We start from the raw sequence: 21,656 nt of genomic DNA on the forward strand, positions 1-21,656 counted from the left end.
GACCTTGTGACACGCCCGACTGGCACTCACTAAGGTATACCTTAGTACCTTACTCACTCGTACGCTCCAGTTGAAACGTCCACGCGCAATTTTAACACATGCCATTCGAAAAGTTTACTCCACCACCTTTTGCCTAGTCAACGGTCGAGAATAGTCGATTCTCACAGAGCAACGATTCATTCATTTCCTAGCCTCATATAGTCCCAGGCCCAACATTCTTTGCACCCCAATAATACCCCATGATGGCCTGGCAACCTCCGCGTGGGAATGTCGTGCAGATGTTACGTTCCCATGCCTTCAATATCCCTGGAATCGAGTCACGCCAGCTTCCATACTACCGTGTAAACTCATCTAAGATTATGATTATCCACTATCTCATGGTAATTTGCACACAGAACCATATCCATTCCTTTGCCCAGCCAGTATAAAACGCCATTCTACATAACCGATACCATGCTGATGCCGACGAGGGAAGATTGCGATAGCCATGTAGAACAAGGGCCATAGGAATGCACACAAGGGTATAATGCCTATTGATCAAAGTCCATCCAAACCATATTTCCCTGCAACTAGGGTGAATCGACATAAATAATAACAGCCCATGTAATCTCCTCTTGACATTCCATCATAGTACCTCCATTCAACATTCCATTCGTGTCCATAATCCCAGTCACCTTATCCCGTCTATCCTATGTCCATCCAATCCAGTCAAAGATAATCCAATGAGATCCTCTATGGTGTAGATACCTGAGAGCAAACGCAGTCCAATAGAAAAAGAAAGAAAAAACAAGAAAAAGATAAGCTTGGAGTAGGCGACAAGTCTATGCTACCATACATGACCCCCCCTGTTAGTAAATGAGGTCACTACCTCGATAAAGGTATGAAAGATAAAGAAGTGTCATAGTGTGCCTATCAGGCCGAGAAAGCATGACTCGAGATTGACAAAAAGGCTCAAGCAGCATCGAGGTGAAATAATAAGAAAGAATATGACGCCTAGAAACGTCTTGCGCAAGCCTGGGCATTGAGTGCAGTGCCGCGCTAGCGTAATGGTGTATTGTGAAGGTGGCGTATGGCATCGATGGTGCGGTGCGGCGTTGCGTGATTGGTTTGGCGGCCAGAAACCTACAGCTGATCCCTGCTTTGCGCTCAACGGATCTACCCGCCAAGTCGTGGTTGGCATGACCAACAAGAGGGTGTGGTTGAATGGTACTGTAGAGTGCCGTGTTTTGACCGCATGACCATCCTGCGGGCACACGCTAGAGGTAAAAGGATGGGGATGGGGGTCAAAGAGTTGCGATATTCCCCGAGGTTGGCGCCCGAGCCGTGGATCGTCTTGTTGGTTGCTCTTTACCTGAGGTCTAGGTCAAGCTTAGGCACAGGGCCTGGCGCAGACAGCATAACCCAGCCACAACCTGCACGTCCAATGGCGCCATCATTAACGGGAACCTCAGAGCGAACATGGATCTGGGAGGGCTATTTCGAGACAAGGTGGTGTCTCGTTGGACTCTGCCATTGGCGTGCGCCACAACACCTGACTATCCCTCACGACCCTCCTTCATTGTTCACGAGGCTGCTTGATACAACCTTCCGGCACGACCAGGCCATCAACACGAGGTAGAAGGCCCGCGGGGCCTTCAACAGTCATCCGATGATGACCTAGGCGACTGAGCGCCACAGCCCTTTCATGCTCTTGGTGCAGGTTCTGCATATCCCGCTGCACCGTACACTGGCTGAGCTGTCTGTGATGTCAGGCTGGGATAGCCCTCTGGGTATGTTGCAGGCGTGGGGTCCCATCGAGGAGGAGTTGCAGTCGGTGGGTGATGGCTCAGCGGGGTATGCAAACCGCTTGTTCCATATCCTCCGCTTCGGCTGTCGTAAGTCGAAACTGCTGGCAGGGGTGTTGTGTTGATACGCAGAGGCGGCTGCTGCGGACTGTGATGGCGAAGACCAGGGCTCAGCGTTCGAGATGCAGCCGTAGAGTATCCCGGAGCTGTAGTGTACGGCGTCCAACTAGGTTGAGAGCCTGATAGTGATCGAGGGGAAGGTATCGAGTCGTGATGCTGAGGGAGCGAGTATTGCGTATGGACATCAGGATGAGCTGGGGCCATGCTTTGCCCAGGAGGCGTGGGCAAAGGCGCATACCCTCCGTTGGTCTGGCTCATCATTGGGGGAGGAACCGGCGTGCTGGGATTGACGCTGTACTTGCCGATAATCTTCTTGAGGGCAGATTCAAGAATTTTCCATGGGAATACCTTGACGTCCTTCTCAATGTTGCGGGGCTTGGGGTTGGGAAAGCCCATGATGATCTTGAAGAACTCCTCGCTATCTGGCTTAGCCTTGGAGACTGTCTGCGGATGGAAGCCCTCCAAGTTACGGCGAATACGGTTCTTCTCCTCGACACTGAAACGGTTCGGCGCGGCGACCAGCTGCTCGAGAAGGTGAATAGTGTCGACCGATGTGACATAACACTCGCCTTTTTCGGCCCACCAGATGCATGATATGCAGATGCTGTTGGTTGGTCGCTCATTGACGCTTACCGGTTGGCAGGTGGCGTTAACTGTAGATCCCTTTTGTGTCTTGCGGAAGAGGACAATCCGACGACGGTTAGCCCACTCCTCTGATGTCCAGTTCTCGGCCATCGATTCCAGCTTGCCTGAGATCTTCAAAACAGCCTTGCCAGAATAAAGCGAGATAGGATGATAACTTGTGTTGTTTCCAGCATTGGCAGTGATGGTGCTGGTTCGGACAAGCTGAGGAGCACCGTTAGAGTGAGACGGAGAAGACATGCCCAAGGGTGTCAAAGGCGGGCGTCCAACCAAGGAAGTGTCCAATCCACCGGGGCCTCTCCCTGTGCTACCCAGCGTGCTCGGATAAGGACTCCATCCCGTCGTTGGACGCCGATGGTAGTGAGGGTCCGTGAAGCTCGTGCTTCTGTTGTAAGTACTAATCATGTCGCTGTTTGCTTGTGGGAATGTATTGGCATATTGTCCTTGCTGAGGTGGATATTCGTAGGTATTTGTACCAGGCTCTGATGGTAGCTGAGGCTCACCTTTGGGTGAGGTACTCGGCTGATCGATCGTGGTGGCAGGTGCCGCGTCCTCATGCTTAGGCATCTTAGTTGACCTCGTGATGTCATCCCCGGACCCTTCGAGATACTGAAAAGTACCAACGGGGATGCGAGAAATTTCTTCTCCAGAAGGACCGTCGAGCACGAGTGACAACGGCACATTACTGTTTGCACAGTTTGTGACCAGAAACTGAGGCGCATCTCCAGTGCAAGTGTAGATAAACCCTGACCCCTCTTGTATATCTCGAGAGACGTCTTGGGCAGAGCACTTCTCAGACCCGAACACCAAGAACCATGTTGGAATTGGTGTCGACAACGAGAACAAATCGTATTGGGAAGAGAGTTTGACATAAACCTTGGTGCCAAAAACACCCGTTGCAGGTTGGCAAGATAAAACTGTAGGGCCAGAAGGCATATACTGTGCCACAGCAGCACTGTTGGATGCAAAAGATTGCTGGTTCAAGTGAGCAAACTTGTCGGATTGCTGCTGAGTCGGGTAGCTCTGCGTTGAGTACTGTTCGTAACCTGCATCTTGGTATCGGGCCACATCGTAACCAGCTAATATTGTGTTAGCAAAGGTTCAGTTCGGATGCTGTCAAAGCATCTCCACCAGTCTTGGGACGGCTCCAATACAGCACTTCATTGACTCCAGCCTCTCGTGGGCTGTCTTATCAAGCTTCGAGTATGTTAACTTACCATGCATGGAAGGCAGCTGGGCCTTAGTGTAAGTTGCCATCTCCAAGAGCCTAGGAGGGGAGTCCCCTCGTGGGTCTCCCCCGGTCTCTGCTCGAGCAGCTTCTTCGTAACGAAGCGCGATCGTGTCAGGCGATTCAAGCCTGTCGTCAACTCCGACGATGATGGGCTTTTGCGGATGGTAGTCAGGCTATGGATTGTCGAAGTCAGTGTTGAGCTCCCGAAACACTATGAAGGTGTGACGTTGAAAGACAGCAGAAGCCGATAAGAGGAGACAAAAGAGAAACGCTTTGCAGACTCGTGGGCGGCGTCGAAGATCAAAAGGGATCAGTTTGTCATGAGAGGGTTGGAACAAGGTCTAGGCTGCGACTCACCTCAAAAAGCTTGTAGGGAGGACACTGGAACTTGACAGTAGACATTCAAGCTGTCGTGAAGGGAGAACGATAGAGAATGGGTCTTGGTCCAGGGAGGCGAGTTAAGAATGTTGGCCAGTTGTCTTGGATAGAAGTAGTCTCGGTCGTAGTTTAAACCAGGTCTCGACGAGGTCTTATGCAGTGGGTTTGGGTCGGTGGGTTTGGGTTGACCAAGACAACGATCGATGTACGAGTCTTGCCTCTCGGAGATTTGATCTAGCACAGGGCATGCAGTAATATGCAGTGATGATGCCGTTGAATGCTTAGTGCTGTCGGTCAGGCTCTCCCTTGAATTGCTTTGGCGTCCTGGAGGTGGCGCTTTGAGACAGTTGAGGTGAATGGCGGGGATCCTACTGGAGAGATGTGAGGAACTGAGAGGGGTAATTTTGATTCCAATCCAGTCGAAAGACACTCGCATTCCAAGAGGACAGGTTTCTTTGCCCTCGGTAGCCTTGGTAGCAGCAGAACCTTCAGCAGAGGGAGAATGATAAACAACCTGGGGTAGTGAACTCTTTGACGCGGGAAGTTCAGGCTAGGGTGCTCGGATATGCGTGGCGATATTGGTCTTGACAGCTTATAGAAGAAAACAAATAAACAGATAGTGCCAGGATGGCTTGCTAACGGTGGCCGTGAAGGGTATGTTTCTGGAGACTCTGTCAGGTTTGGTCTTTTGCTGTGCATTAGGAGGGATGATGGCGTGGGCTCGCCACCTTGGTTGTTGTGCTTCGAGCAACACAACTCCGTAGCATTAACATATTGCTTACCTTTGCAGACAAGTTTCCAATTGCGATCAACAGGGACAAACTGAGACCAAGGGTCAAAAAGAATGTCTCCAAGATTGTATTACACGTCGTTCAGCTGCAAGGGCGTACGAGGCTGTTGTTGGTCAGCTCAGCGTCAGGACATAGCTGTGTTCACCACAGATCCCGCGAGCCTATAGATCTGACTTGCGTGGATTGAAGCTAGAGCGTGGAAGAGAGACAGACAGACGGGTAGATGGTTCAGTGCGGGTAAGTGACTTGACTTAGATTTGGGAACTGAAGAGCCTTGACAAACAATATTGGTGCAGGTGTCGGAGGCAGATGAGGGAGACGAAACATGAGAGAGCATTTCTTTTGGGAAGATTGGACTTGTGCATGCAAGATATTGCCCTGCATCAAGGGGAGATAGTGATGATTCAGATGTTTTTCGAAAAGATATTGGGCTGAAGGGCGGGGAGGCAAGGAAGAAAGGGCGAAACAAAACGAGTAGTTTGAGCTTGTGGAGTGATGTATCTCTTCCATCCCTTCCTGACGGAAGCCAATGAAGATGGGGAACAACTTGACTAGGGGAGAAATGGAGACGAATTGCAAGGGTAAGGGATGGAGGGAGCAGCAAAAGGTGTCGCCTGGTTGCTTTTGGCCTTAGACATTGTCAAGTCGAGTCTGCGGGACCCTGTCTGGCGATCCCGCCCCCCACTCGTCTATCTTGAAAGTAGCTCTTGGAGACGAGGGAACAACCATGAGCTTGCATAGAGAACAGGCCTGCAGTAGTGGCAGCGTTGGTTACAGTAAAGGAGCTAGGAGATGCTGGTGGGAAACGCGGTGGTTGTGGCATCTGCGGATGCTAGTAATCTACCACCTTGGCCGTTATGCCAGATCCTCAAGTGTCTCAAAGCCTCCTGCAAGGGTGACGGCAGCGTCAACAGGTGGGGAGGGGCTGTATCATGGGTTCGGGAAATGGTGGAGAAGCTTGATCTGAGTTGCTTTTGTGTGCCAGTCCTCAGGAGGCATGACTTGAGATACTTGACTGGTGCTCACATACAATCCATCATGTGCTACCCAGAGAAGGCCTTTGCTGTTTTAACATCTACCCACAAGCACCCCGAGGTCTCCAGGATCCATGTTGTCATGGTACGCCATGGCGGCAATAAGGGGACACCACAAACCTGTGGCAGCGTTGACGACAAACAACTTGGATACACCCCCTTCGATGAGACGTTGGGACTTTCTGTGATCTTGAGACCCCAAGAAAAAGCTTAGGGAGCAGCAGATGAACGCAAGGAGACGAGACACACTAGCCTCAAAAAGAAATATGTTTTCTTGGTATTGTGCATCTCAGCTGAAGCACCGCAAAAAATAAACAAATAAAAAAAATAAGAAAAGGCAAGAATTTGGGAAACAAAATTAAATAAAAGAACGGTTTGTAACGTGCCTGAACGATGGAATGTGTGCGTAATGCCTGCGGGAGTCTATCGGGAAGCCTAGGGAGTGTCGTTAGCAAGGGTCGTGATGATTGGTTACGCTTGGACGAGCGAATCGATAGTGGTGTGCAAGGGTGTCGGTAGTGCATGGTGCAGTGGTGCACGGCGCAGGCGGCATCAGCTGGGTATCAAGGGCCAGCCAAGATCGTTTATAAGGGCTGATGAGCGCTGTCCAGTGATAGACGTGGAACCCATGGGTCTCAAGGGAGAGAAGACTCAAGGGAGAGAAAGAGGGTCCCATCCCAGAAAGGTGCGGTCCTAACCGTACTGGGTCCGCTCCCGTCTTCCCGTCTCCATTTGTTTTCTCTTGTGAATTCCCAGTTACTCGTTGGGGGGTTCATATTCCTCAATAGAACACCCCCAAAGTTCTTATAGCATGCGAGAACAGGATGTTGCAGCCGGCAGACCAGGGTTGATACGGAAACAGATCAGAGCCAAACACAACTCACCTTAGAGAGCAACCTTGAAAGAGAGATCTTCGGAAGCGGACCGCTGAAATTTCAATCTTTCAGATCACCGCGGAGCGAAATTGCGATGGAGCTCACTGTTCAGCTTAGCCTCCAACAATTGTCCCGATGATCAGTCGCGAAAAGAGCAAAAACTTCTGAGTTGACAGACTACCACAAATCAATGGACCGTATTGGCGTCAACGATCAACTTTATCGACCACCACTTCGAAGAGTCGAATCGACCCTAAGGTGAGGATGCGCCAGGCAGACTAGGCGTGCAATCGTCAGCGAAGCTGGGACGGGCTTAATTCTTGCTCGCTGGGGGTGCTGGGAGTCCGTGTCGCTGAACAAGGATTAAACTTGATCAAAATATGACCCTGGTCCGCTGGCGTAGGATGATCAGTGATCGCCTTGTCGGCACTCTTCTGAGTCAAATCTGTCAACCATTCCAATTAGTCTCGTTTGTACTTTTTGTGCGTATGTGAACATTCTGTCAAAGCCCCTGGTTTCATTGGAGGTCTTCCATTTCTTCATAGATTGGTACCCTCATGAATTGACGCCAAATAGTCAGCAATTACTGTACAATTCTATCACCCGGGTGGAGTAAAAGCGTGGGGCAAGGGATAAAAGGATGGGAAAGCCAAGGGGATACATGGGTCGAAGTGATCATTGAAGTTTCTCACACAGGCGTCGCGGTCTCTCACAGTCCAAAGACTTTGGAGACACACAAACGCCACTGGAGTCGACTCTTGAACGAAACTGAGGAGCCGCATGGGCCGTGATACGAGTTATAAAGCGAGGAAGAACAATGAGAAAATAATCAAGGAGGATGGCGATGGTTAGGGTTGTGAAATCAGAAGCCCAGAAAGACCGTATTGAACCATACCTCTTGAGTGTATGTGGAGGTTCCAGATGGAGGGGATAGCCCCTTGTTCTTTAACAGATACAATGGCTGACTCGGCCTTGTTCGAGAGAGATGTCAACAACTGTGGCCAAGCGTATGCCATCGGTGGCCATACCCATTCCAAGTTAACTTCCTTATTTCGGTATGCCCTGGCGAATGTAATGGGATCCTTGCCCGGCTGAATTTGATGCGCAGACTAGAGCCGGAAATATGACCTGATGATTGATTGGACTCGTAAAAAAAAATAGGATCCCGCCTGTCGAACTGTTTGTTTATTTGAACAAGGCAAGTATGCACATGAAGTCTCAAAGGGGAGTGCCACTTATCTTATATAACCTCGTCACTTGCCATCGTTAAGAGCCACTGGTTTTGTGTCCCCATCAAGGCAATTTACACACAGATGCAAGTAATTGCCTGCTACCCGCAGTCAGAAGCGCGCAACGCTACAGGCAGGGGTGTCCTGTGCGAGCCATACGCCCGATCAATTGCCTGAACCTCTGAAGGGGAACAGGCGCGCCATGTAAACCAAAACCCGACGATTCAATATGAAAGAACTGAGCGGCTCGAATTGTAATTGCCAGTCTCGCGATGGAGCAGGCAACAATCTGGCGGGTGTATTATTTCTGCTCCAGTTGCCAGTTGCCGGGGGCTATTGATGTAGCATGAGATTACCAGGGCTAGGTTGAACAAAAGCCTCTGAACGAACGCCACCTCGGCTCTTGAAAGGCTCTCAGACATTCAACGGAAAAGCTAAGGGAATCTCGCACTGGTTCTTTTGCTTGACGTTTCCCACAGTTCACAGCATCAAGGTTCAGAGCTCGAGACGCTTGACACTGTCTTGTGAAAAGGTGTGGGTGTGGGATCTGCACAGGGAACTGGGGTTATCACTTCAGGGGTGCAACAGTAGCTGTAGGGATCGTCCTTGCTTGTAGCGCCTAGCTTTACTCAGACCTGCTGATTGACCAGGCGAGCAAGCAAGACTGGCCCAACTGAGCTGTGAGATCCTGCAGCTTGTACCATTGGGATGCTAGTGATAGACATGGCGCGCGGGCCGCTCGCAAGGGAACCGCCTTACAGCAGTCATAAAGCTCTTGGTGGACGACGCGAACCAATTCAAATATTGGTTCAGGGAGACCAATCATCCCTCTTCACTGTAACCACAGTCCTCTTGAGGTAACGAAGTTGGGACTTGATTAGCGTCAAATCCTGGCACCCGCTCCCCACCCCACCTTTGGGGCCCAAGAACCCGAATCTCATCGGTCAGTACCTGAGAACATGCCTTGGCATTTCATCGTATTTCATCGTTATGTCATCATGGTAGCTTTCAACATCACTTCAGATGCTATCGTCTGTAATTATGCTTTCCAGAACCATCTTCGGATAGCACCTCCAGACGCAAGGCCAAAATCTCTTGACAGCTAAGTTGACAGCCCTGGAGCTTAGATTTTGATGATATGAGGCGGTTATTCGAAGCAAAAGTGTGATGGAATCGTTCAACCCGACACTCGTGGAGGCGAAACATATCTCGTTCTCTACCCCGCCTTGTTCCTCCGGATTCCACTCCGTCACAGTGGTTGAGTGCCTTTCATGTACCAAGTCGACTCGGACGAGCGAGCTTATACGATAAAGTGAGTTATGGCTCATGACTTCGCTTCACAGTTGTTGCACGGAGGCCTGTGAAACATCTCCAGCGACGTTTCACAGATTTGCTTGTCCCAACCCGCGCTCTGAGTCACACATCCTTTAACCCCCAGCATGCAAGATGAGGCTTCCTGGTCCAGTTGTTCACCATCTCTGTCTGATATAAGACAACGCATTGGCGGGATCAGCTCCATGTGTTGAGATTTTGCCATGGTGCTCAGTTGAAACCATCCCGATTACCAGGGCTAGGTAGCTACAGCATAGGCTGTTCCAGGTCCGGGACATGTCTCAGTGAGCTCGAGGTGAATGGGGCCGCATTCAAGCCACGTGATAAGGATTGCCAAGTCTGCAGAACAATGAGTGAGTAACGCTTGTTGCTCGGATGCTTCTTTGCTTCGTCCATGATATATTGTTCGTTCTTGGAGTTTGGTGCAATGATCTGGTGCACCATGACGGTCCAGAGGTGAATAAGCATCAGCCGAAGCGTTGGTGGAATTCGAAACAACCAAGCGATACATGGCTTATGTGGCTATGCTTCGAGCTCATCCAAAGCCTTTGGAGAAACAACAAAGCTCTCGTGTTGTACACTTGGTCAGGGGCATCTGAATTCGTCCTGTCTGCGGGAAGTCATACTAGTGACAGGGCCATGGGGGCGGTATTGCACAATGTATTTGTTGCAACTGGTCGGCTCAACCCGAGGGTATCCTCAACAACCACGCCAAAGCTTGAGTAGTAAAAGCTGAGACAGGTATACAGGGGAACAACACGTGCACCATCAGTTCTCCGGAAACTCCATGCCTTGCCATTGATACTCCTGGCTTGTAGGAAAAAGCAAATGCCCGCATCTCTGCACTGTAAGCTCAATGTCGTACCGCCAAGTTCTTCGGAAAGAGGGCAGGAAAAGAATCCGTGTTGGCCCGCTGATGTAAAACTAGATCAACAAATTGAGCAGTATGCGTGCATTGCAGGCGGAAAACAAGCGAGCGAGGGCTGGTGCCGATGAGGTTGGTGGTTCTCTGAGATCATGCAGGTCAGGTAGCACACGCATCGCACATTGCACATTAGAGATCTGGCACTTTCCCTAACGTCGTCTCTTCCCCTCTTCCTGACCTATCGCGCGGCCTCCCTCGTTCTGGACAGCGTGGTGTGGTTGTACATGACTGCGCCTCTAGAGAAGTGCGTGCTTGTGTGTCGATCAAGCTACCAATGGGACGGCATCGTTCGCGTTGTACAACTTTGCAGGCCGAAGTTGGTTCGGAAGCCCATAGAGCTTTAACTTTTAATTGAGGGAGGCATGAATTGAAGCTCGGCGTTTGCTGATAAGCACAGTAAATATCTGAGGATGAAGCACCTCCACTCAGGATTGAACGTCGCAAATCAGGTCCATTTGCGGACGCGTTTGCGACGACACCTCAATTGCAGGCCTGAATTAGGTATATTGACAAAAGTTGTCGTGGCATAGAGAACGTTTGTGAGGTTGAAGGAGGACGTTTACTTCAGCGTTTGAAGTCAAGAGAAGGGAGGAACTCGCCCTTAGGAGCCAGGTATTGCCGGGAGAGGAAGGTCTTGCTCCACTTTCTCCCGTTTGCATCCAAATTCCCATCTCGCCTTCTCAATTCCGGATATCGACAGAGAGTGCTTCCTCATCCAATAAAATCCAAAGATCAGACTGCCTTGAAATGATTTTATCGAGGTAGGTATCTACTAGGGAAGCAGGTATCAATCTTGAGACTGCTCCTAGGTATCCTTACAACGTGCATGTTTAAGGTTATGATTGAGGCCTTCACACAATCAATTCCGTTGTCCGAATATGGTATTCCATCACGAAGGACTCGACCTGCTGAGATACCTAGCACAGATGCGACAGAAGACGTTGGAGAGAGAAGGGAGTCCGTGCACTATACTTGCACCACATTTCTGCTCTTGATGTTGGGTTTGACTTATCATTGTGTCTCAGATGCTGCTATTGTGGCCGTTGGATCTATCAATCTATTCTAGCTCACTGATGGTCCATGAGCGAATGCTAGAGGTGTCCGGGTCTTCGATCCGCTCATGCTCAAATCTCTCACCCAAAGTCACATTGATGCAACTGGTACTTACTGCTCCAACCCTAATCAAGGTTGTGCAACATCCTACAGTTCTTCTTCTACAAAACTACCCTGGACTGACTCAAGGAAGCTGAGCCCAACACCAAACTCGTTACTTACGCGTGCGTGAGAGACAATACTGTCAAAGTATTGGTTTCGCACTGCGGTCGATGGTGAATAGAAACACTAGACCGCTGGTGAACCCAGGGGCCCGAAATATGCAAGTTCGATGTGATAGTACCGCACCCAAAAGCAATAACCTTGCTCGCGATTTTCGGTGACGGTCCAGCCCGCAACAGAGTCGGCGAAAGAAAAAGAAAAAGCAGTAAACTGAGCTACTGGACTTTCGCACCGAGAAGCGATTGGATAATCCACCTTGATCCCTTTGAAGGCCGGCCATGCCCGACAACTCTATTGGTGGTACATTGGATGTACATGTAGCCTCCCGTAGAGGGGCGATGCTGTTCAAGATCCAGATCCTAGCTCTGTCCAGAGCCCACATTGGAGCAAAGTCGCTACTACAACGTCCATCACACGCCCCCCTCCTATGGCCAGTCACTCAGCAGTCTCCCATGTCGTACTGTACAACATGTGAAGCCTCCCGCGAAACGATGGGATAGAGGTTTACTGCATACATCCGAGGGGAGTGTTTCCAGTTCGGCGTTGGTGATTCAAGCTTGTTTTTAGTCATTGAGCTCTAATCGTTAGTTAACAGACTTAACTCCAATCATCCCCCTTGCCGACGAGACGCAACCAGGATAAAGGAATATTTGTACAGAATTTCTATATCAGGAGATTGAGGGGGGAATGAACTCAATAGCTCAGCGATACAATGCCTCCCTGCAGCAGCTAAAAGTAGGGATGAACTTACGCGACCGCAGCCTCGGGAAAAGCTGTTCAGGTAGCCATGCCCTCAGCTCCTTGCTGTCGGGGTATGCAGCCGTCCGTCTCAATGAAATGATACCTGATGTGATTTGAAGGATCTCTAGGCGAAAATGATCTGACCAAGTCCCTCAGCTGGCTTGAACGAGCCAGGTTACGAACTGTGTGGTTGAGACGACCCCTGTTGAGCTAATGGGACCCGGCTCTTAAGCCACTGTGAACCGCGTCCATCACCCAATGGACCACAGGCAGATGAACCGTAAAACGTCTAATGTCGCGTGGCTATCGATCGCCGGCCCTATCGCCCCAGTCCATCTAGCAGTCATTCTGATATATCGAATAACATGTCTACAGTGTACACCTATGACCTCTCACAATTAAGGATTCACGAAGACAACTTCGAATTTGCTTGTGGTAAGCATTCTCCTTCATCATAAGAGCAACAAAAGCAAAAAATCGCTTTCCTGAGACATTGCGAATTGCTTGTGCAGTTTCCAAACGGGAGATTCTCCGAAATGACGTATCTTAATTAATGTCTTTGGTGTAGGGTACGATCTTGAGTTGCATCTCATTTTCAGACGAGACAAGCACATGAGATTGCGTAGGACTGCCACTTCTTGTTTCTCGGTAATCTCGAACTGTTCTGTTGTAGTGAAAACTGTAGCAGTATGGTGATGTATCTTGATTTATCCTTTTCCATGTGGTATATGAGGATGAATATGTCATGCTTTTGAGAAGTAATACTTAGATATGAACGGCCTGAAGGAAATATGTGACGTCTTCGACGGCTAGGAGAACATTGGCACAATGAAATCCAAACGTTGAATAGGTACACTGAGTTCTAGCAGGGCTGGTTGACACTGTTCCTGTATGCATGCATGCCCGCTTCTATCCATATCGCTATATCTCAAACCAAGCCAGGTGATCTGACTATCAAGTTTTTAATGTTCTCGGGTTCTCAAGACCACCCTGGTTCCTCCGAAACCGAGTTGCCGTGAATTTTATAATGGAAATCATCTTGATGTTTTCAAAACACGTTGTGGGTGTATGCCTGGCCTTGGGACAACTCGCCGCAGGTACAAGGCAGCAAGACGAATACGATCCCTAAACGACCAAGGCCAATTATAAAGTATTTACTGTAAGGGGCTTCGTTGCACTGTAGTTGTCAACTGTTGACAAGGAGACTCCCAGTCAATGATTGGGCAGCAACGAGAAGATAGTCCAAGTAGGTGGCCATGGCTGATCCGTAATCTTTCGCCCTGACGAGCTTGCGCAATATCATTGTGTCTTCTGCCTAACAGGCTGGTTAACGAGATGTTGAGGCTCTACAAGGGTAAGGATGTCATCCTTCTGGACGAACTCAATCGTGCTTTGGCAGTGCATCCTTCAGACCGACATTCAACGCGAGTCAAACGCAAATGGAACACAGACTCTTGATCCAGGACGACCGCAAAGTCGACCGCATTAAGGCGGGCGGCCTGAGCGCGCCCAGTAAGAAAATAAAAAGCAATCATGAGCCTTTAGCTCTCGAAAAAGCAAAAGCTGGAGCAAAAGAACCATGTTCATCTACGTATGGTCTGCATATTAAAACTCAAGCCTATCATAGGCTTATGTACATCCGTGTGGAGATCCCGGTAATTTCGCATGGCGTGCCGATCTCTCGCAGTTAGTCTAAGCCTGTTGTTGTCTCTTTTGTTTTAATGCCATCGCGTCGCTTATGTACAGTATCCAAAAAAACCGTATCACATCGGACTGTGGAGAAGAGAGAACTCCCACCGCACGCTACTGCTCTGACGGACAAGGCTGGGCTCAGGTGAGGCTTCTGAATGGGGACGGCCATGTGGTCTAGCGGAGATATTGGATGCCGCTACGCGGGACTAAACTCCTTGGTCCGGGGCGGGAAGAATTGCATTGACGGTATTACTCTTTTGAGGCTGCTGCATATTGTCCCCTCCCTACGGATACTGTGTGCTGTACGGCGACGGAGGGGACACCGCTGGTTACAGATATACATACAGGTAGGGGATGCGGGCGGGGATGAGGAAGAGAGGCCGACAGGACCGTCAATCTTGCTTGGCATCATCTATCCGTGACCCGTGCTCCCCCCTCCCGGCCCTGCCTCTGCTCTTATCTTGTCTCGCCTTGTGAGCGGCATCTGGAGTCTGGTGAGACACGGGAGTGTCAACTGGGGTATCCGCTGAGATCGGGTCTGTTATTTCGCTACTCTAGCCTCCAGGTCATTACAATGAGTTAATTATCGTATGCCTGTCTGCGTAGTTACTAGAGTAACTAGTTTTGAACAGAGTTTAGTACTGTGACGGTCTCGATCTAAGGTACAAGACCGAAATCGTCATATCACTGGACGTACGTATGAGTTGCTACCCTAAGTTGCTCCACGAATGGGGCGGATGCAATGCTCGATCTGCCCTGATCTACAGAATGAGGCTGCATGGTCAGACTTGCATTTCTTTGTCCGCCGAGTCTCCCAATCAGTCTACACTTCTGAATGGGGTTACTCCAAGTCTCTCAGATCAGCCCCTCGTCGAATCTTCAAACCCGGTTCCTTTCAATGTATCATGCGCATCACTCGTCATATGCAAATGAGAAGAGGATGCTCCAAGATCAAACCTCGCAAATCTAGCCTCAATGTGAGACATTGCGTGCTATCGTCTGTGATTGGATTGTTCATAATGCAGCGACTTGGCTCACCGCCATCTCAACAGTGGAAAGGAGGGCATCCTGTTCGTTCTATAGCCTCACACATGGAACGAAGGCAAATGTGCAATCACTAAATGGGCAGTCTTTTTACTCTTGTTGAGGACTCTGCTTGAAGCGCACATGACTATTCCCCTCCCTTGAGAGCGATGCTACTGCGTCTGCAGTCAACTTCCCAAACCAGAGATACCTGCATCTGTGCTGCGGAAGACGTGGTGAGCGTTGTTTTGCGAGTGTCTGTTCATGAGGCATTCAATTGTTCACCGCTACAGAGTTGACGAGTCTCGGCTCGAAACTTAAGCAGAAGAAATGAGGCACGAAACGTAGAGCATGCCATGCAGGTGTTATGCATCTGTTACAGATTTGAAGAGCGTCATTCGTCAGTCAGCATGCACACTTGGATATCATGTTGAGGCTCTTTGGCGGTGTGGCTGTTTTTGTCGACGCGCATATGCTCAGGAATGTGATGCTCAATAATCTGACTTAGGCCTAACCTTAAGCTTCTTGAATACGAGAGCGAGAGTGTGAAGCTGGTGAGAATGAGAACAATAACAGACTGTGACTGTGGATCCATCACTGACTGTTATCAAAATTCTCTACACAGAGCAAGAAACCATAGGGTAGTTCAAATCTTGTTGAATAATGTGTATGTCTAGTGCGTACAGTGGAAAGGACGCCATGAAGTTATAATGTTTGGCCTCATCATGGCGATGCTGCTGAGAAGAGGATGTTGGAGCCACCAGGGATGCCACATAAGAGAGCTTGCAGTCGCATTAAACGAATACATAAAAGTACATATAACAATCTAGGGGTATGAAGAGAACAAAATGCAGTGGTTATCGAGGTTCGATGCTATTAAATGTGTTTTTCACCGATGATATTCCTGTGAATGCTTGCTGTTAGTGATGCAGCCCTTAAGGGTTACCTAGACTTACAACCTATACCATTAGTTAACCAGAGCTAGTGCATTTATTTGTTTGAGGATGTCCTATCTTGAAGTACACTGTTCTTCAGGCCATTGCTGCGCGCCTTTGACGAAGGTGTTACACAATATTTGCAAGAACTAGACAGATACTAGGTGACAGCTCCGCCAAAACATCAAAGAAGAAGATATAGATCTCCATATATGTCTTAATATCTTGGGAGATAGATTGTATGCGGATTTGAGTATAGTTGTCGACATGGAGCTAAGTTTGTCTGACCTACTCTTGCAGTAGGGTAAGTCTTGGAGAAGGACGTCGTCGATATGACTCAAATACACCACCTGGGCCTGTGCGTATTAGCCCTTGTGTGTTCTCACTTAACCTCTGCTGCAACCCTTGCATCTATGAAGCCATGAACTAGAGCTCGGATCAACAAGCAATGACACAGGTATGACATTAAGCAAAAAGAGACGAGAGAGATTACCAACAATTGTTTTTAGGCCGTCCTTCAGTAGCTATAACAGAACCCAGTACCGCAATCTTACGGGTGCTGCTTCGCAGGGTCGTAGTCGGGGTTGGAGCGAAGACAAGCCATTTTGCTATTATTAAACTAGGCGATACAAGTGGTATTGAAAAATGGCTAGGTAGAATTGCATCAAGTTAGTCATGCTGCTGCCTCTGAGAGGTAGAGCTTCGTCTTGCGATGTAGCTATGAGTGAATGTTTGATCCCCTCTTGGAACTCTCCTTCACATGACCCCTGGCCTGGACATTACACGAGAAACAAAGCTAAGTGGTAAGTTAACCCGCCCAGAAGTTCGTCGGATCAATATTCATGGTCTCTGGATGGATCTTTAAGTCACTATATGATTGTTTGATGGACTGGAGCCCAAGATCAAACCCCTATTGTTTGCCAAACTCACGAACTGTAGCCTTTGTCAAGTAAGACTACCTATTCACGCAACTCCCTCTATTCAACACTCGACCCTTATAAGGGAGACCGCGACTATTGGTGTTTCCCTTATTAATATGTACTTGCGGCGACTGAAGTGTGCATCACCTGAATGACCTAAGATGGCTGGGTAAATCATACCCGTGCCTTCCACAGATTTATACGCGCCATTCAATTTCAGGTTCAAGTTTGGCCCTTATCAGGTTAACAATTCTTGGTGCCTGTTTTGTACTGAGCGAATGCTTTTGAGTTTCCATATAAAACTGGAAGAATGTATCGGAAAAGGTGGAATTACTGAAAATGTTGGCGTCCGAGCTATGTCGCCGTACCGGAGTTTTGGCTTACTAGAAGTATTACGTTCTTGTTATGTCGTTTTGAGGACTTCCTTCAGAGCTAGGATAACAGAACATGGCCTTTCGTAATGGCAAGCAAGAGTGCCATATCGATCTAGAGGATGGATTGATGCAACACCACCCGACGCAGCCGGCAAACACCTAGAGAAGATGGGACAATGAAGAACAGATTGGGTAGCGATCATCGGCTGTATTGATGGGAGAAGGGTAGTGCTACGTGCAAACACGAGATGAATTGTAGCTAGTGTAATCGATGTCGAGTCAAGACAACCAATGGATCACTGAATGACACTGTGATATGCCAACCAGCCTTAGGTATGTTGTGATAAATGAAGACCATTGCATTCATCCTCGACCGCTACATGAATTTCAGCATCTGATAAGTCATTCAGGCCCTGGTTGCTTGTGAGGAGGCATCTCAGTCGGGATCGAAATCCTGTACCAGAAGATGCCGCCAGCTTCAGAAATACAAGAACGTCTAGCTACAGATGAGATGTAGTTTTGACAATGTTGAAAGCACTTGCTCATTATGGAATCCTTCAGTGTAAGGATGTCAAGGTAGCTTCTCTGGACTCTATCGTATATGGCATGTAATTGTCGAATGAGATGAACAGTTTAATAATAAGTTGTCCACATATGTAAGGCTCTGATGTCTTTTGTAAATCTGGTGCCAAGATCAATGAGCTCCTACAAATATATATATATATATTGACCTCGGGAGGCTCGTTTGTCTGGATAAATTTGTTTTCGTTGACCTACTGTTTGTAGTCGAAACCACGTGATTGTGCCATCACATCTTGAAGAGTCGCCTGCGCTGACTGATTCTTTCTAAGCCCGCATATGACGTTCCCTGTCATCCCTCGCAGACGAGAACTTGGAGAAGACTAGCACCAACAACCGAAGCCAAAGAAGTAGCCTCATTTCTCAACATGAATTATCCGCGCCAATTACCAGAGGCCGTAGATGCACTGATAGGATTCCGCGTAGAATGCCACGACAACAGCTGTGGCGCTGCTAGCCAGCACTCCATCGACCTTAGCAGCATTCGACCTCGTTGTTACATATCTGACGACGACTTCTGGCAGGCTGCCGAGAACCATCTATCTTGGAAGCCTGTCAGAACACCATTCGTATCGTTCTTCAGATCATGGGAGAGAGCTCTGAAATGGAGGGAACATCTTATTGAAAGAAAGGGGAAGGGAATCATGATTGTTGCGGCTTGGTTGAAAGACTTGTCTGGAGTCTACGATGCATACAATATCGCTCAATGTCTTATAGACCATCAAGGCCCGAGCTCAAGCAGTGAACTGCGACAGAACCTTGATTACTTTCGTGGAGAACTGCTCGTTCAAGGTGGTATCGACTACACGGAAAACAGAATCCTGGCCTGCTTCCAGGGCGACAACCCCGAGAGCGAAATGCAACCGATATCGCCACTGCTCAAAGGTCCCGAGAGGAGTCTTGTTGTGTCTATTCCCAGAGGAACTCTACCGATATACGGCAAGTCAAATCTGAGCATCACCCAGCAATTGGAGTGCGAAATGTTGAGCCTCACGGGGGTTCGAAACGATGTCAAGCTGTGCGTACTGGTGCTCGCAATGTGTGACTGCGAAATGGAAATGAAGGAAGAAAACAAGAAGATGACGATCAAGGCTACAGAGCGCTGCGGAAACTATGTCTTGAAATTCGTATCTCGCAGCTGTAACTACTATTTCGACGTTTCCTATTAGCCAGCTCGATGGCACTCTTATCTGGACGCAATGCAGTATGGTCTCATGAATGCTATCAGGTAGTCAAGCTGTGAAGCTAGAGTAGTTATGAATGCAGCCGGCTCGCTTAGAGAAAGATCATGCCACCTGTTGCGAGGCAAATGAATACAGCCAATATCTTCCTTGTGCGTGGTGATGTACATGTCGCTCATGGATGTAACGATGCAACTCGAGAGAAACAAAGATAGCTCGTGAATGTTTAAGAGACATCATGATATATTTTCACTTCTTCAATACGTATATTCTCATATGTTTAAACTCATGCAGCCAACCCCAACTTCATAATGAACTTTACAATCGTCTTGCCAGGTTAGGTGGTGATGCAGCTCAGTGCCGTGTCAGCACCGGAGCCCTGAAGCTCGCCAGTGAGCTAGATAATTACACACTTGATGATTGGCTGAACAAAGTCTCATTCGACTCGGTATTACACCTCCGATGCAGCAATAAAGTTAAAGAGTGGGTTGTTGACATGTTCATTCTGTCATGTCATGGCCGGTTAAAAGCCGCATTCAGTGGAACTGAGGATCCCCCACCTTGAAGGACATTCACATGCTCAACAGCTGGGCTTTTCTTTGTATTGTACTCAGTCTTTCTATTGTAGGAAGTGCTTTACTATAGATCAGGCACTAGATAAGTTACTGGGGATGAAACGAAGGCCAATTGATGTGACTGAGTTGACATCATGATACATGATATGGAGGGGGATATTGCTCATGTCATGATGTGCAACCCCGGCAGTCATCTTCAACTAACAAGAGACCCCCCACACACTCACCTATCAAAAACACGCGTCTACAGTAGGTAATACTCGGCATTGCATTCTGTTGGTCCAGCATCGGCCGCTTTGCTCCGTCATGATATCAACGGGTTACTTTTACCCCTCACCTGCGGGCATAAAAAGGTCAAGGCCGTTCGTTCCATTCCCAACTCTTCTTCTTTTCCTCTTCATCAATTCATCGACTCGACCCAAGACACTCGAAGAATATCCAAGGTTTGTATCTGCACTGCATCAAAGGGCTGCTCTGACACATATGATATGCTAGATATCATAACCTGTACGGCTCTCCTAAGCTATCTCAGCAGCCATGGAGCCTTTCAGTGGTAGTCTTGTCCAGACCTGATTGGGACCTCTCAGGTAAAGTATCATGCATGAGCCGGTGCCCATTCTTCTCTCATCAGCATGATCAGTCCAGACTGGTCGTGCTGATGATAGGGGGATGTGGCTGAGATTATACGGCAAAACTTGATCTGGATAATACCAGCGAAAGGATCATGTCATCTCCCCTATTGACCACCCGACTCTAACAACAACAGGCCCAAGATAGAAATGGCCCCTCCCGCTGCTGTCTCCCCTCCCTCTCGTTCTGCAGAGCTTGCTACATCTACCAAGCTCCCAGTCATGAGCAAGAACATCAACACCAAGACTGTTGAGGAGATGCTCGGTCAGTGGGATGACTTCAAGTTTGCTCCCATCCGTGAGAGCCAGGTCTCCCGCGCCATGACCCGTCGCTACTTCCAGGACCTTGATAACTATGCCGAGTCTGACATTGTTATCATCGGTGCTGGTTCGTGCGGTCTGAGCGCTGCCTACATCCTTGGCAAGAAGCGTCCCGATCTCAAGATCGCCATCATCGAGGCTTCTGTTTCTCCTGGTGGTGGTGCTTGGCTTGGTGGACAGCTCTTCTCCGCCATGATCATGCGCAAGCCTGCTGATGCTTTCCTCCGCGAGGTCGGTGTTCCTTATGAAGATGAGGGTAACTACGTTGTTGTCAAGCACGCTGCCCTCTTCACCTCTACCATCATGTCCAAGGTTCTTCAGATGCCCAACATCAAGCTCTTCAATGCCACTTGTGTTGAGGATCTCATCACCCGACCTTCCGAGGAAGGCATCCGCATCGCTGGTGTTGTCACCAACTGGACTCTTGTTTCCATGCATCACGATGACCAGTCTTGCATGGACCCCAACACTATCAACGCTCCTTTGATTATCTCCACCACCGGCCACGACGGCCCCATGGGAGCTTTCTGTGTCAAGCGCCTTGTCAGCATGCAGCGCATTGAGAAGCTTGGTGGTATGCGTGGTCTTGACATGAACCTCGCTGAGGATGCCATTGTCAAGGGAACCCGCGAGATTGTTCCTGGTCTTATTGTTGGTGGAATGGAGCTTTCTGAGGTTGACGGTGCCAACCGCATGGGTGAGTTTGATATGTCCATTTTGCTACGTACTTCGTCTAACGTACATTAGGCCCTACCTTCGGTGCCATGGCTCTCAGTGGTCTGAAGGCTGCCGAGGAAGCTCTCAAGATCTTCGACACTCGCAAGAAGCAGAACGATCTGTAAGCGAGACCATCTAAGAAGGTCACTGCTGGGAAAGGGAACGTGTGAATTCAGGATCCTGAACCTCGTCTCTCATTCGAGGCATCGAACCTTGTCATTCATTTAGCCTGAGCGACTCAAGTTTGGAAATCATGAACCCAAAGCCGGATGTCCCTCGAAAGAGAAGCCAAGTAAAGCAATACTAAATTGAACAATTGTCTGCTATGTCATTAATCTCGCTGTCGTGATATC

General features: G+C 48.9%; 3 protein-coding genes across 3 annotated transcripts; 2 read left to right on the forward strand and 1 right to left on the reverse strand.

The window, feature by feature from the left end:
- Positions 1-1,682: 1,682 nt before the first annotated feature.
- On the reverse strand, positions 1,683-4,179 carry J7337_005312 (uncharacterized protein; the record flags this gene model as incomplete). Its single annotated transcript, XM_044822993.1, has 3 exons — positions 1,683-3,625; positions 3,764-3,950; positions 4,135-4,179. The coding sequence occupies 3 exons, from the start codon at positions 4,177-4,179 to the stop codon at positions 1,683-1,685; spliced, it is 2,175 nt and encodes a 724-aa protein (XP_044681484.1).
- Positions 4,180-18,248: 14,069 nt separating this feature from the next.
- Positions 18,249-19,112, forward strand: J7337_005313 (uncharacterized protein; the record flags this gene model as incomplete). The annotated part of the gene is made up of 2 exons (XM_044822994.1): positions 18,249-19,020; positions 19,054-19,112. The coding sequence occupies 2 exons, from the start codon at positions 18,249-18,251 to the stop codon at positions 19,110-19,112; spliced, it is 831 nt and encodes a 276-aa protein (XP_044681485.1).
- A 1,303-nt stretch (positions 19,113-20,415) lies between these two features.
- Positions 20,416-21,428, forward strand: STI35 (Thiamine thiazole synthase; the record flags this gene model as incomplete). Its single annotated transcript, XM_044822995.1, has 2 exons — positions 20,416-21,283; positions 21,334-21,428. The coding sequence occupies 2 exons, from the start codon at positions 20,416-20,418 to the stop codon at positions 21,426-21,428; spliced, it is 963 nt and encodes a 320-aa protein (XP_044681486.1).
- Between the last annotated feature and the right edge of the window lie 228 nt (positions 21,429-21,656).

The sequence above is a fragment of the Fusarium musae genome, chromosome 4 (assembly GCF_019915245.1).
Source record: "Fusarium musae strain F31 chromosome 4, whole genome shotgun sequence".
In the NCBI taxonomy this organism is placed as follows: Eukaryota; Fungi; Ascomycota; class Sordariomycetes; order Hypocreales; family Nectriaceae; genus Fusarium; species Fusarium musae.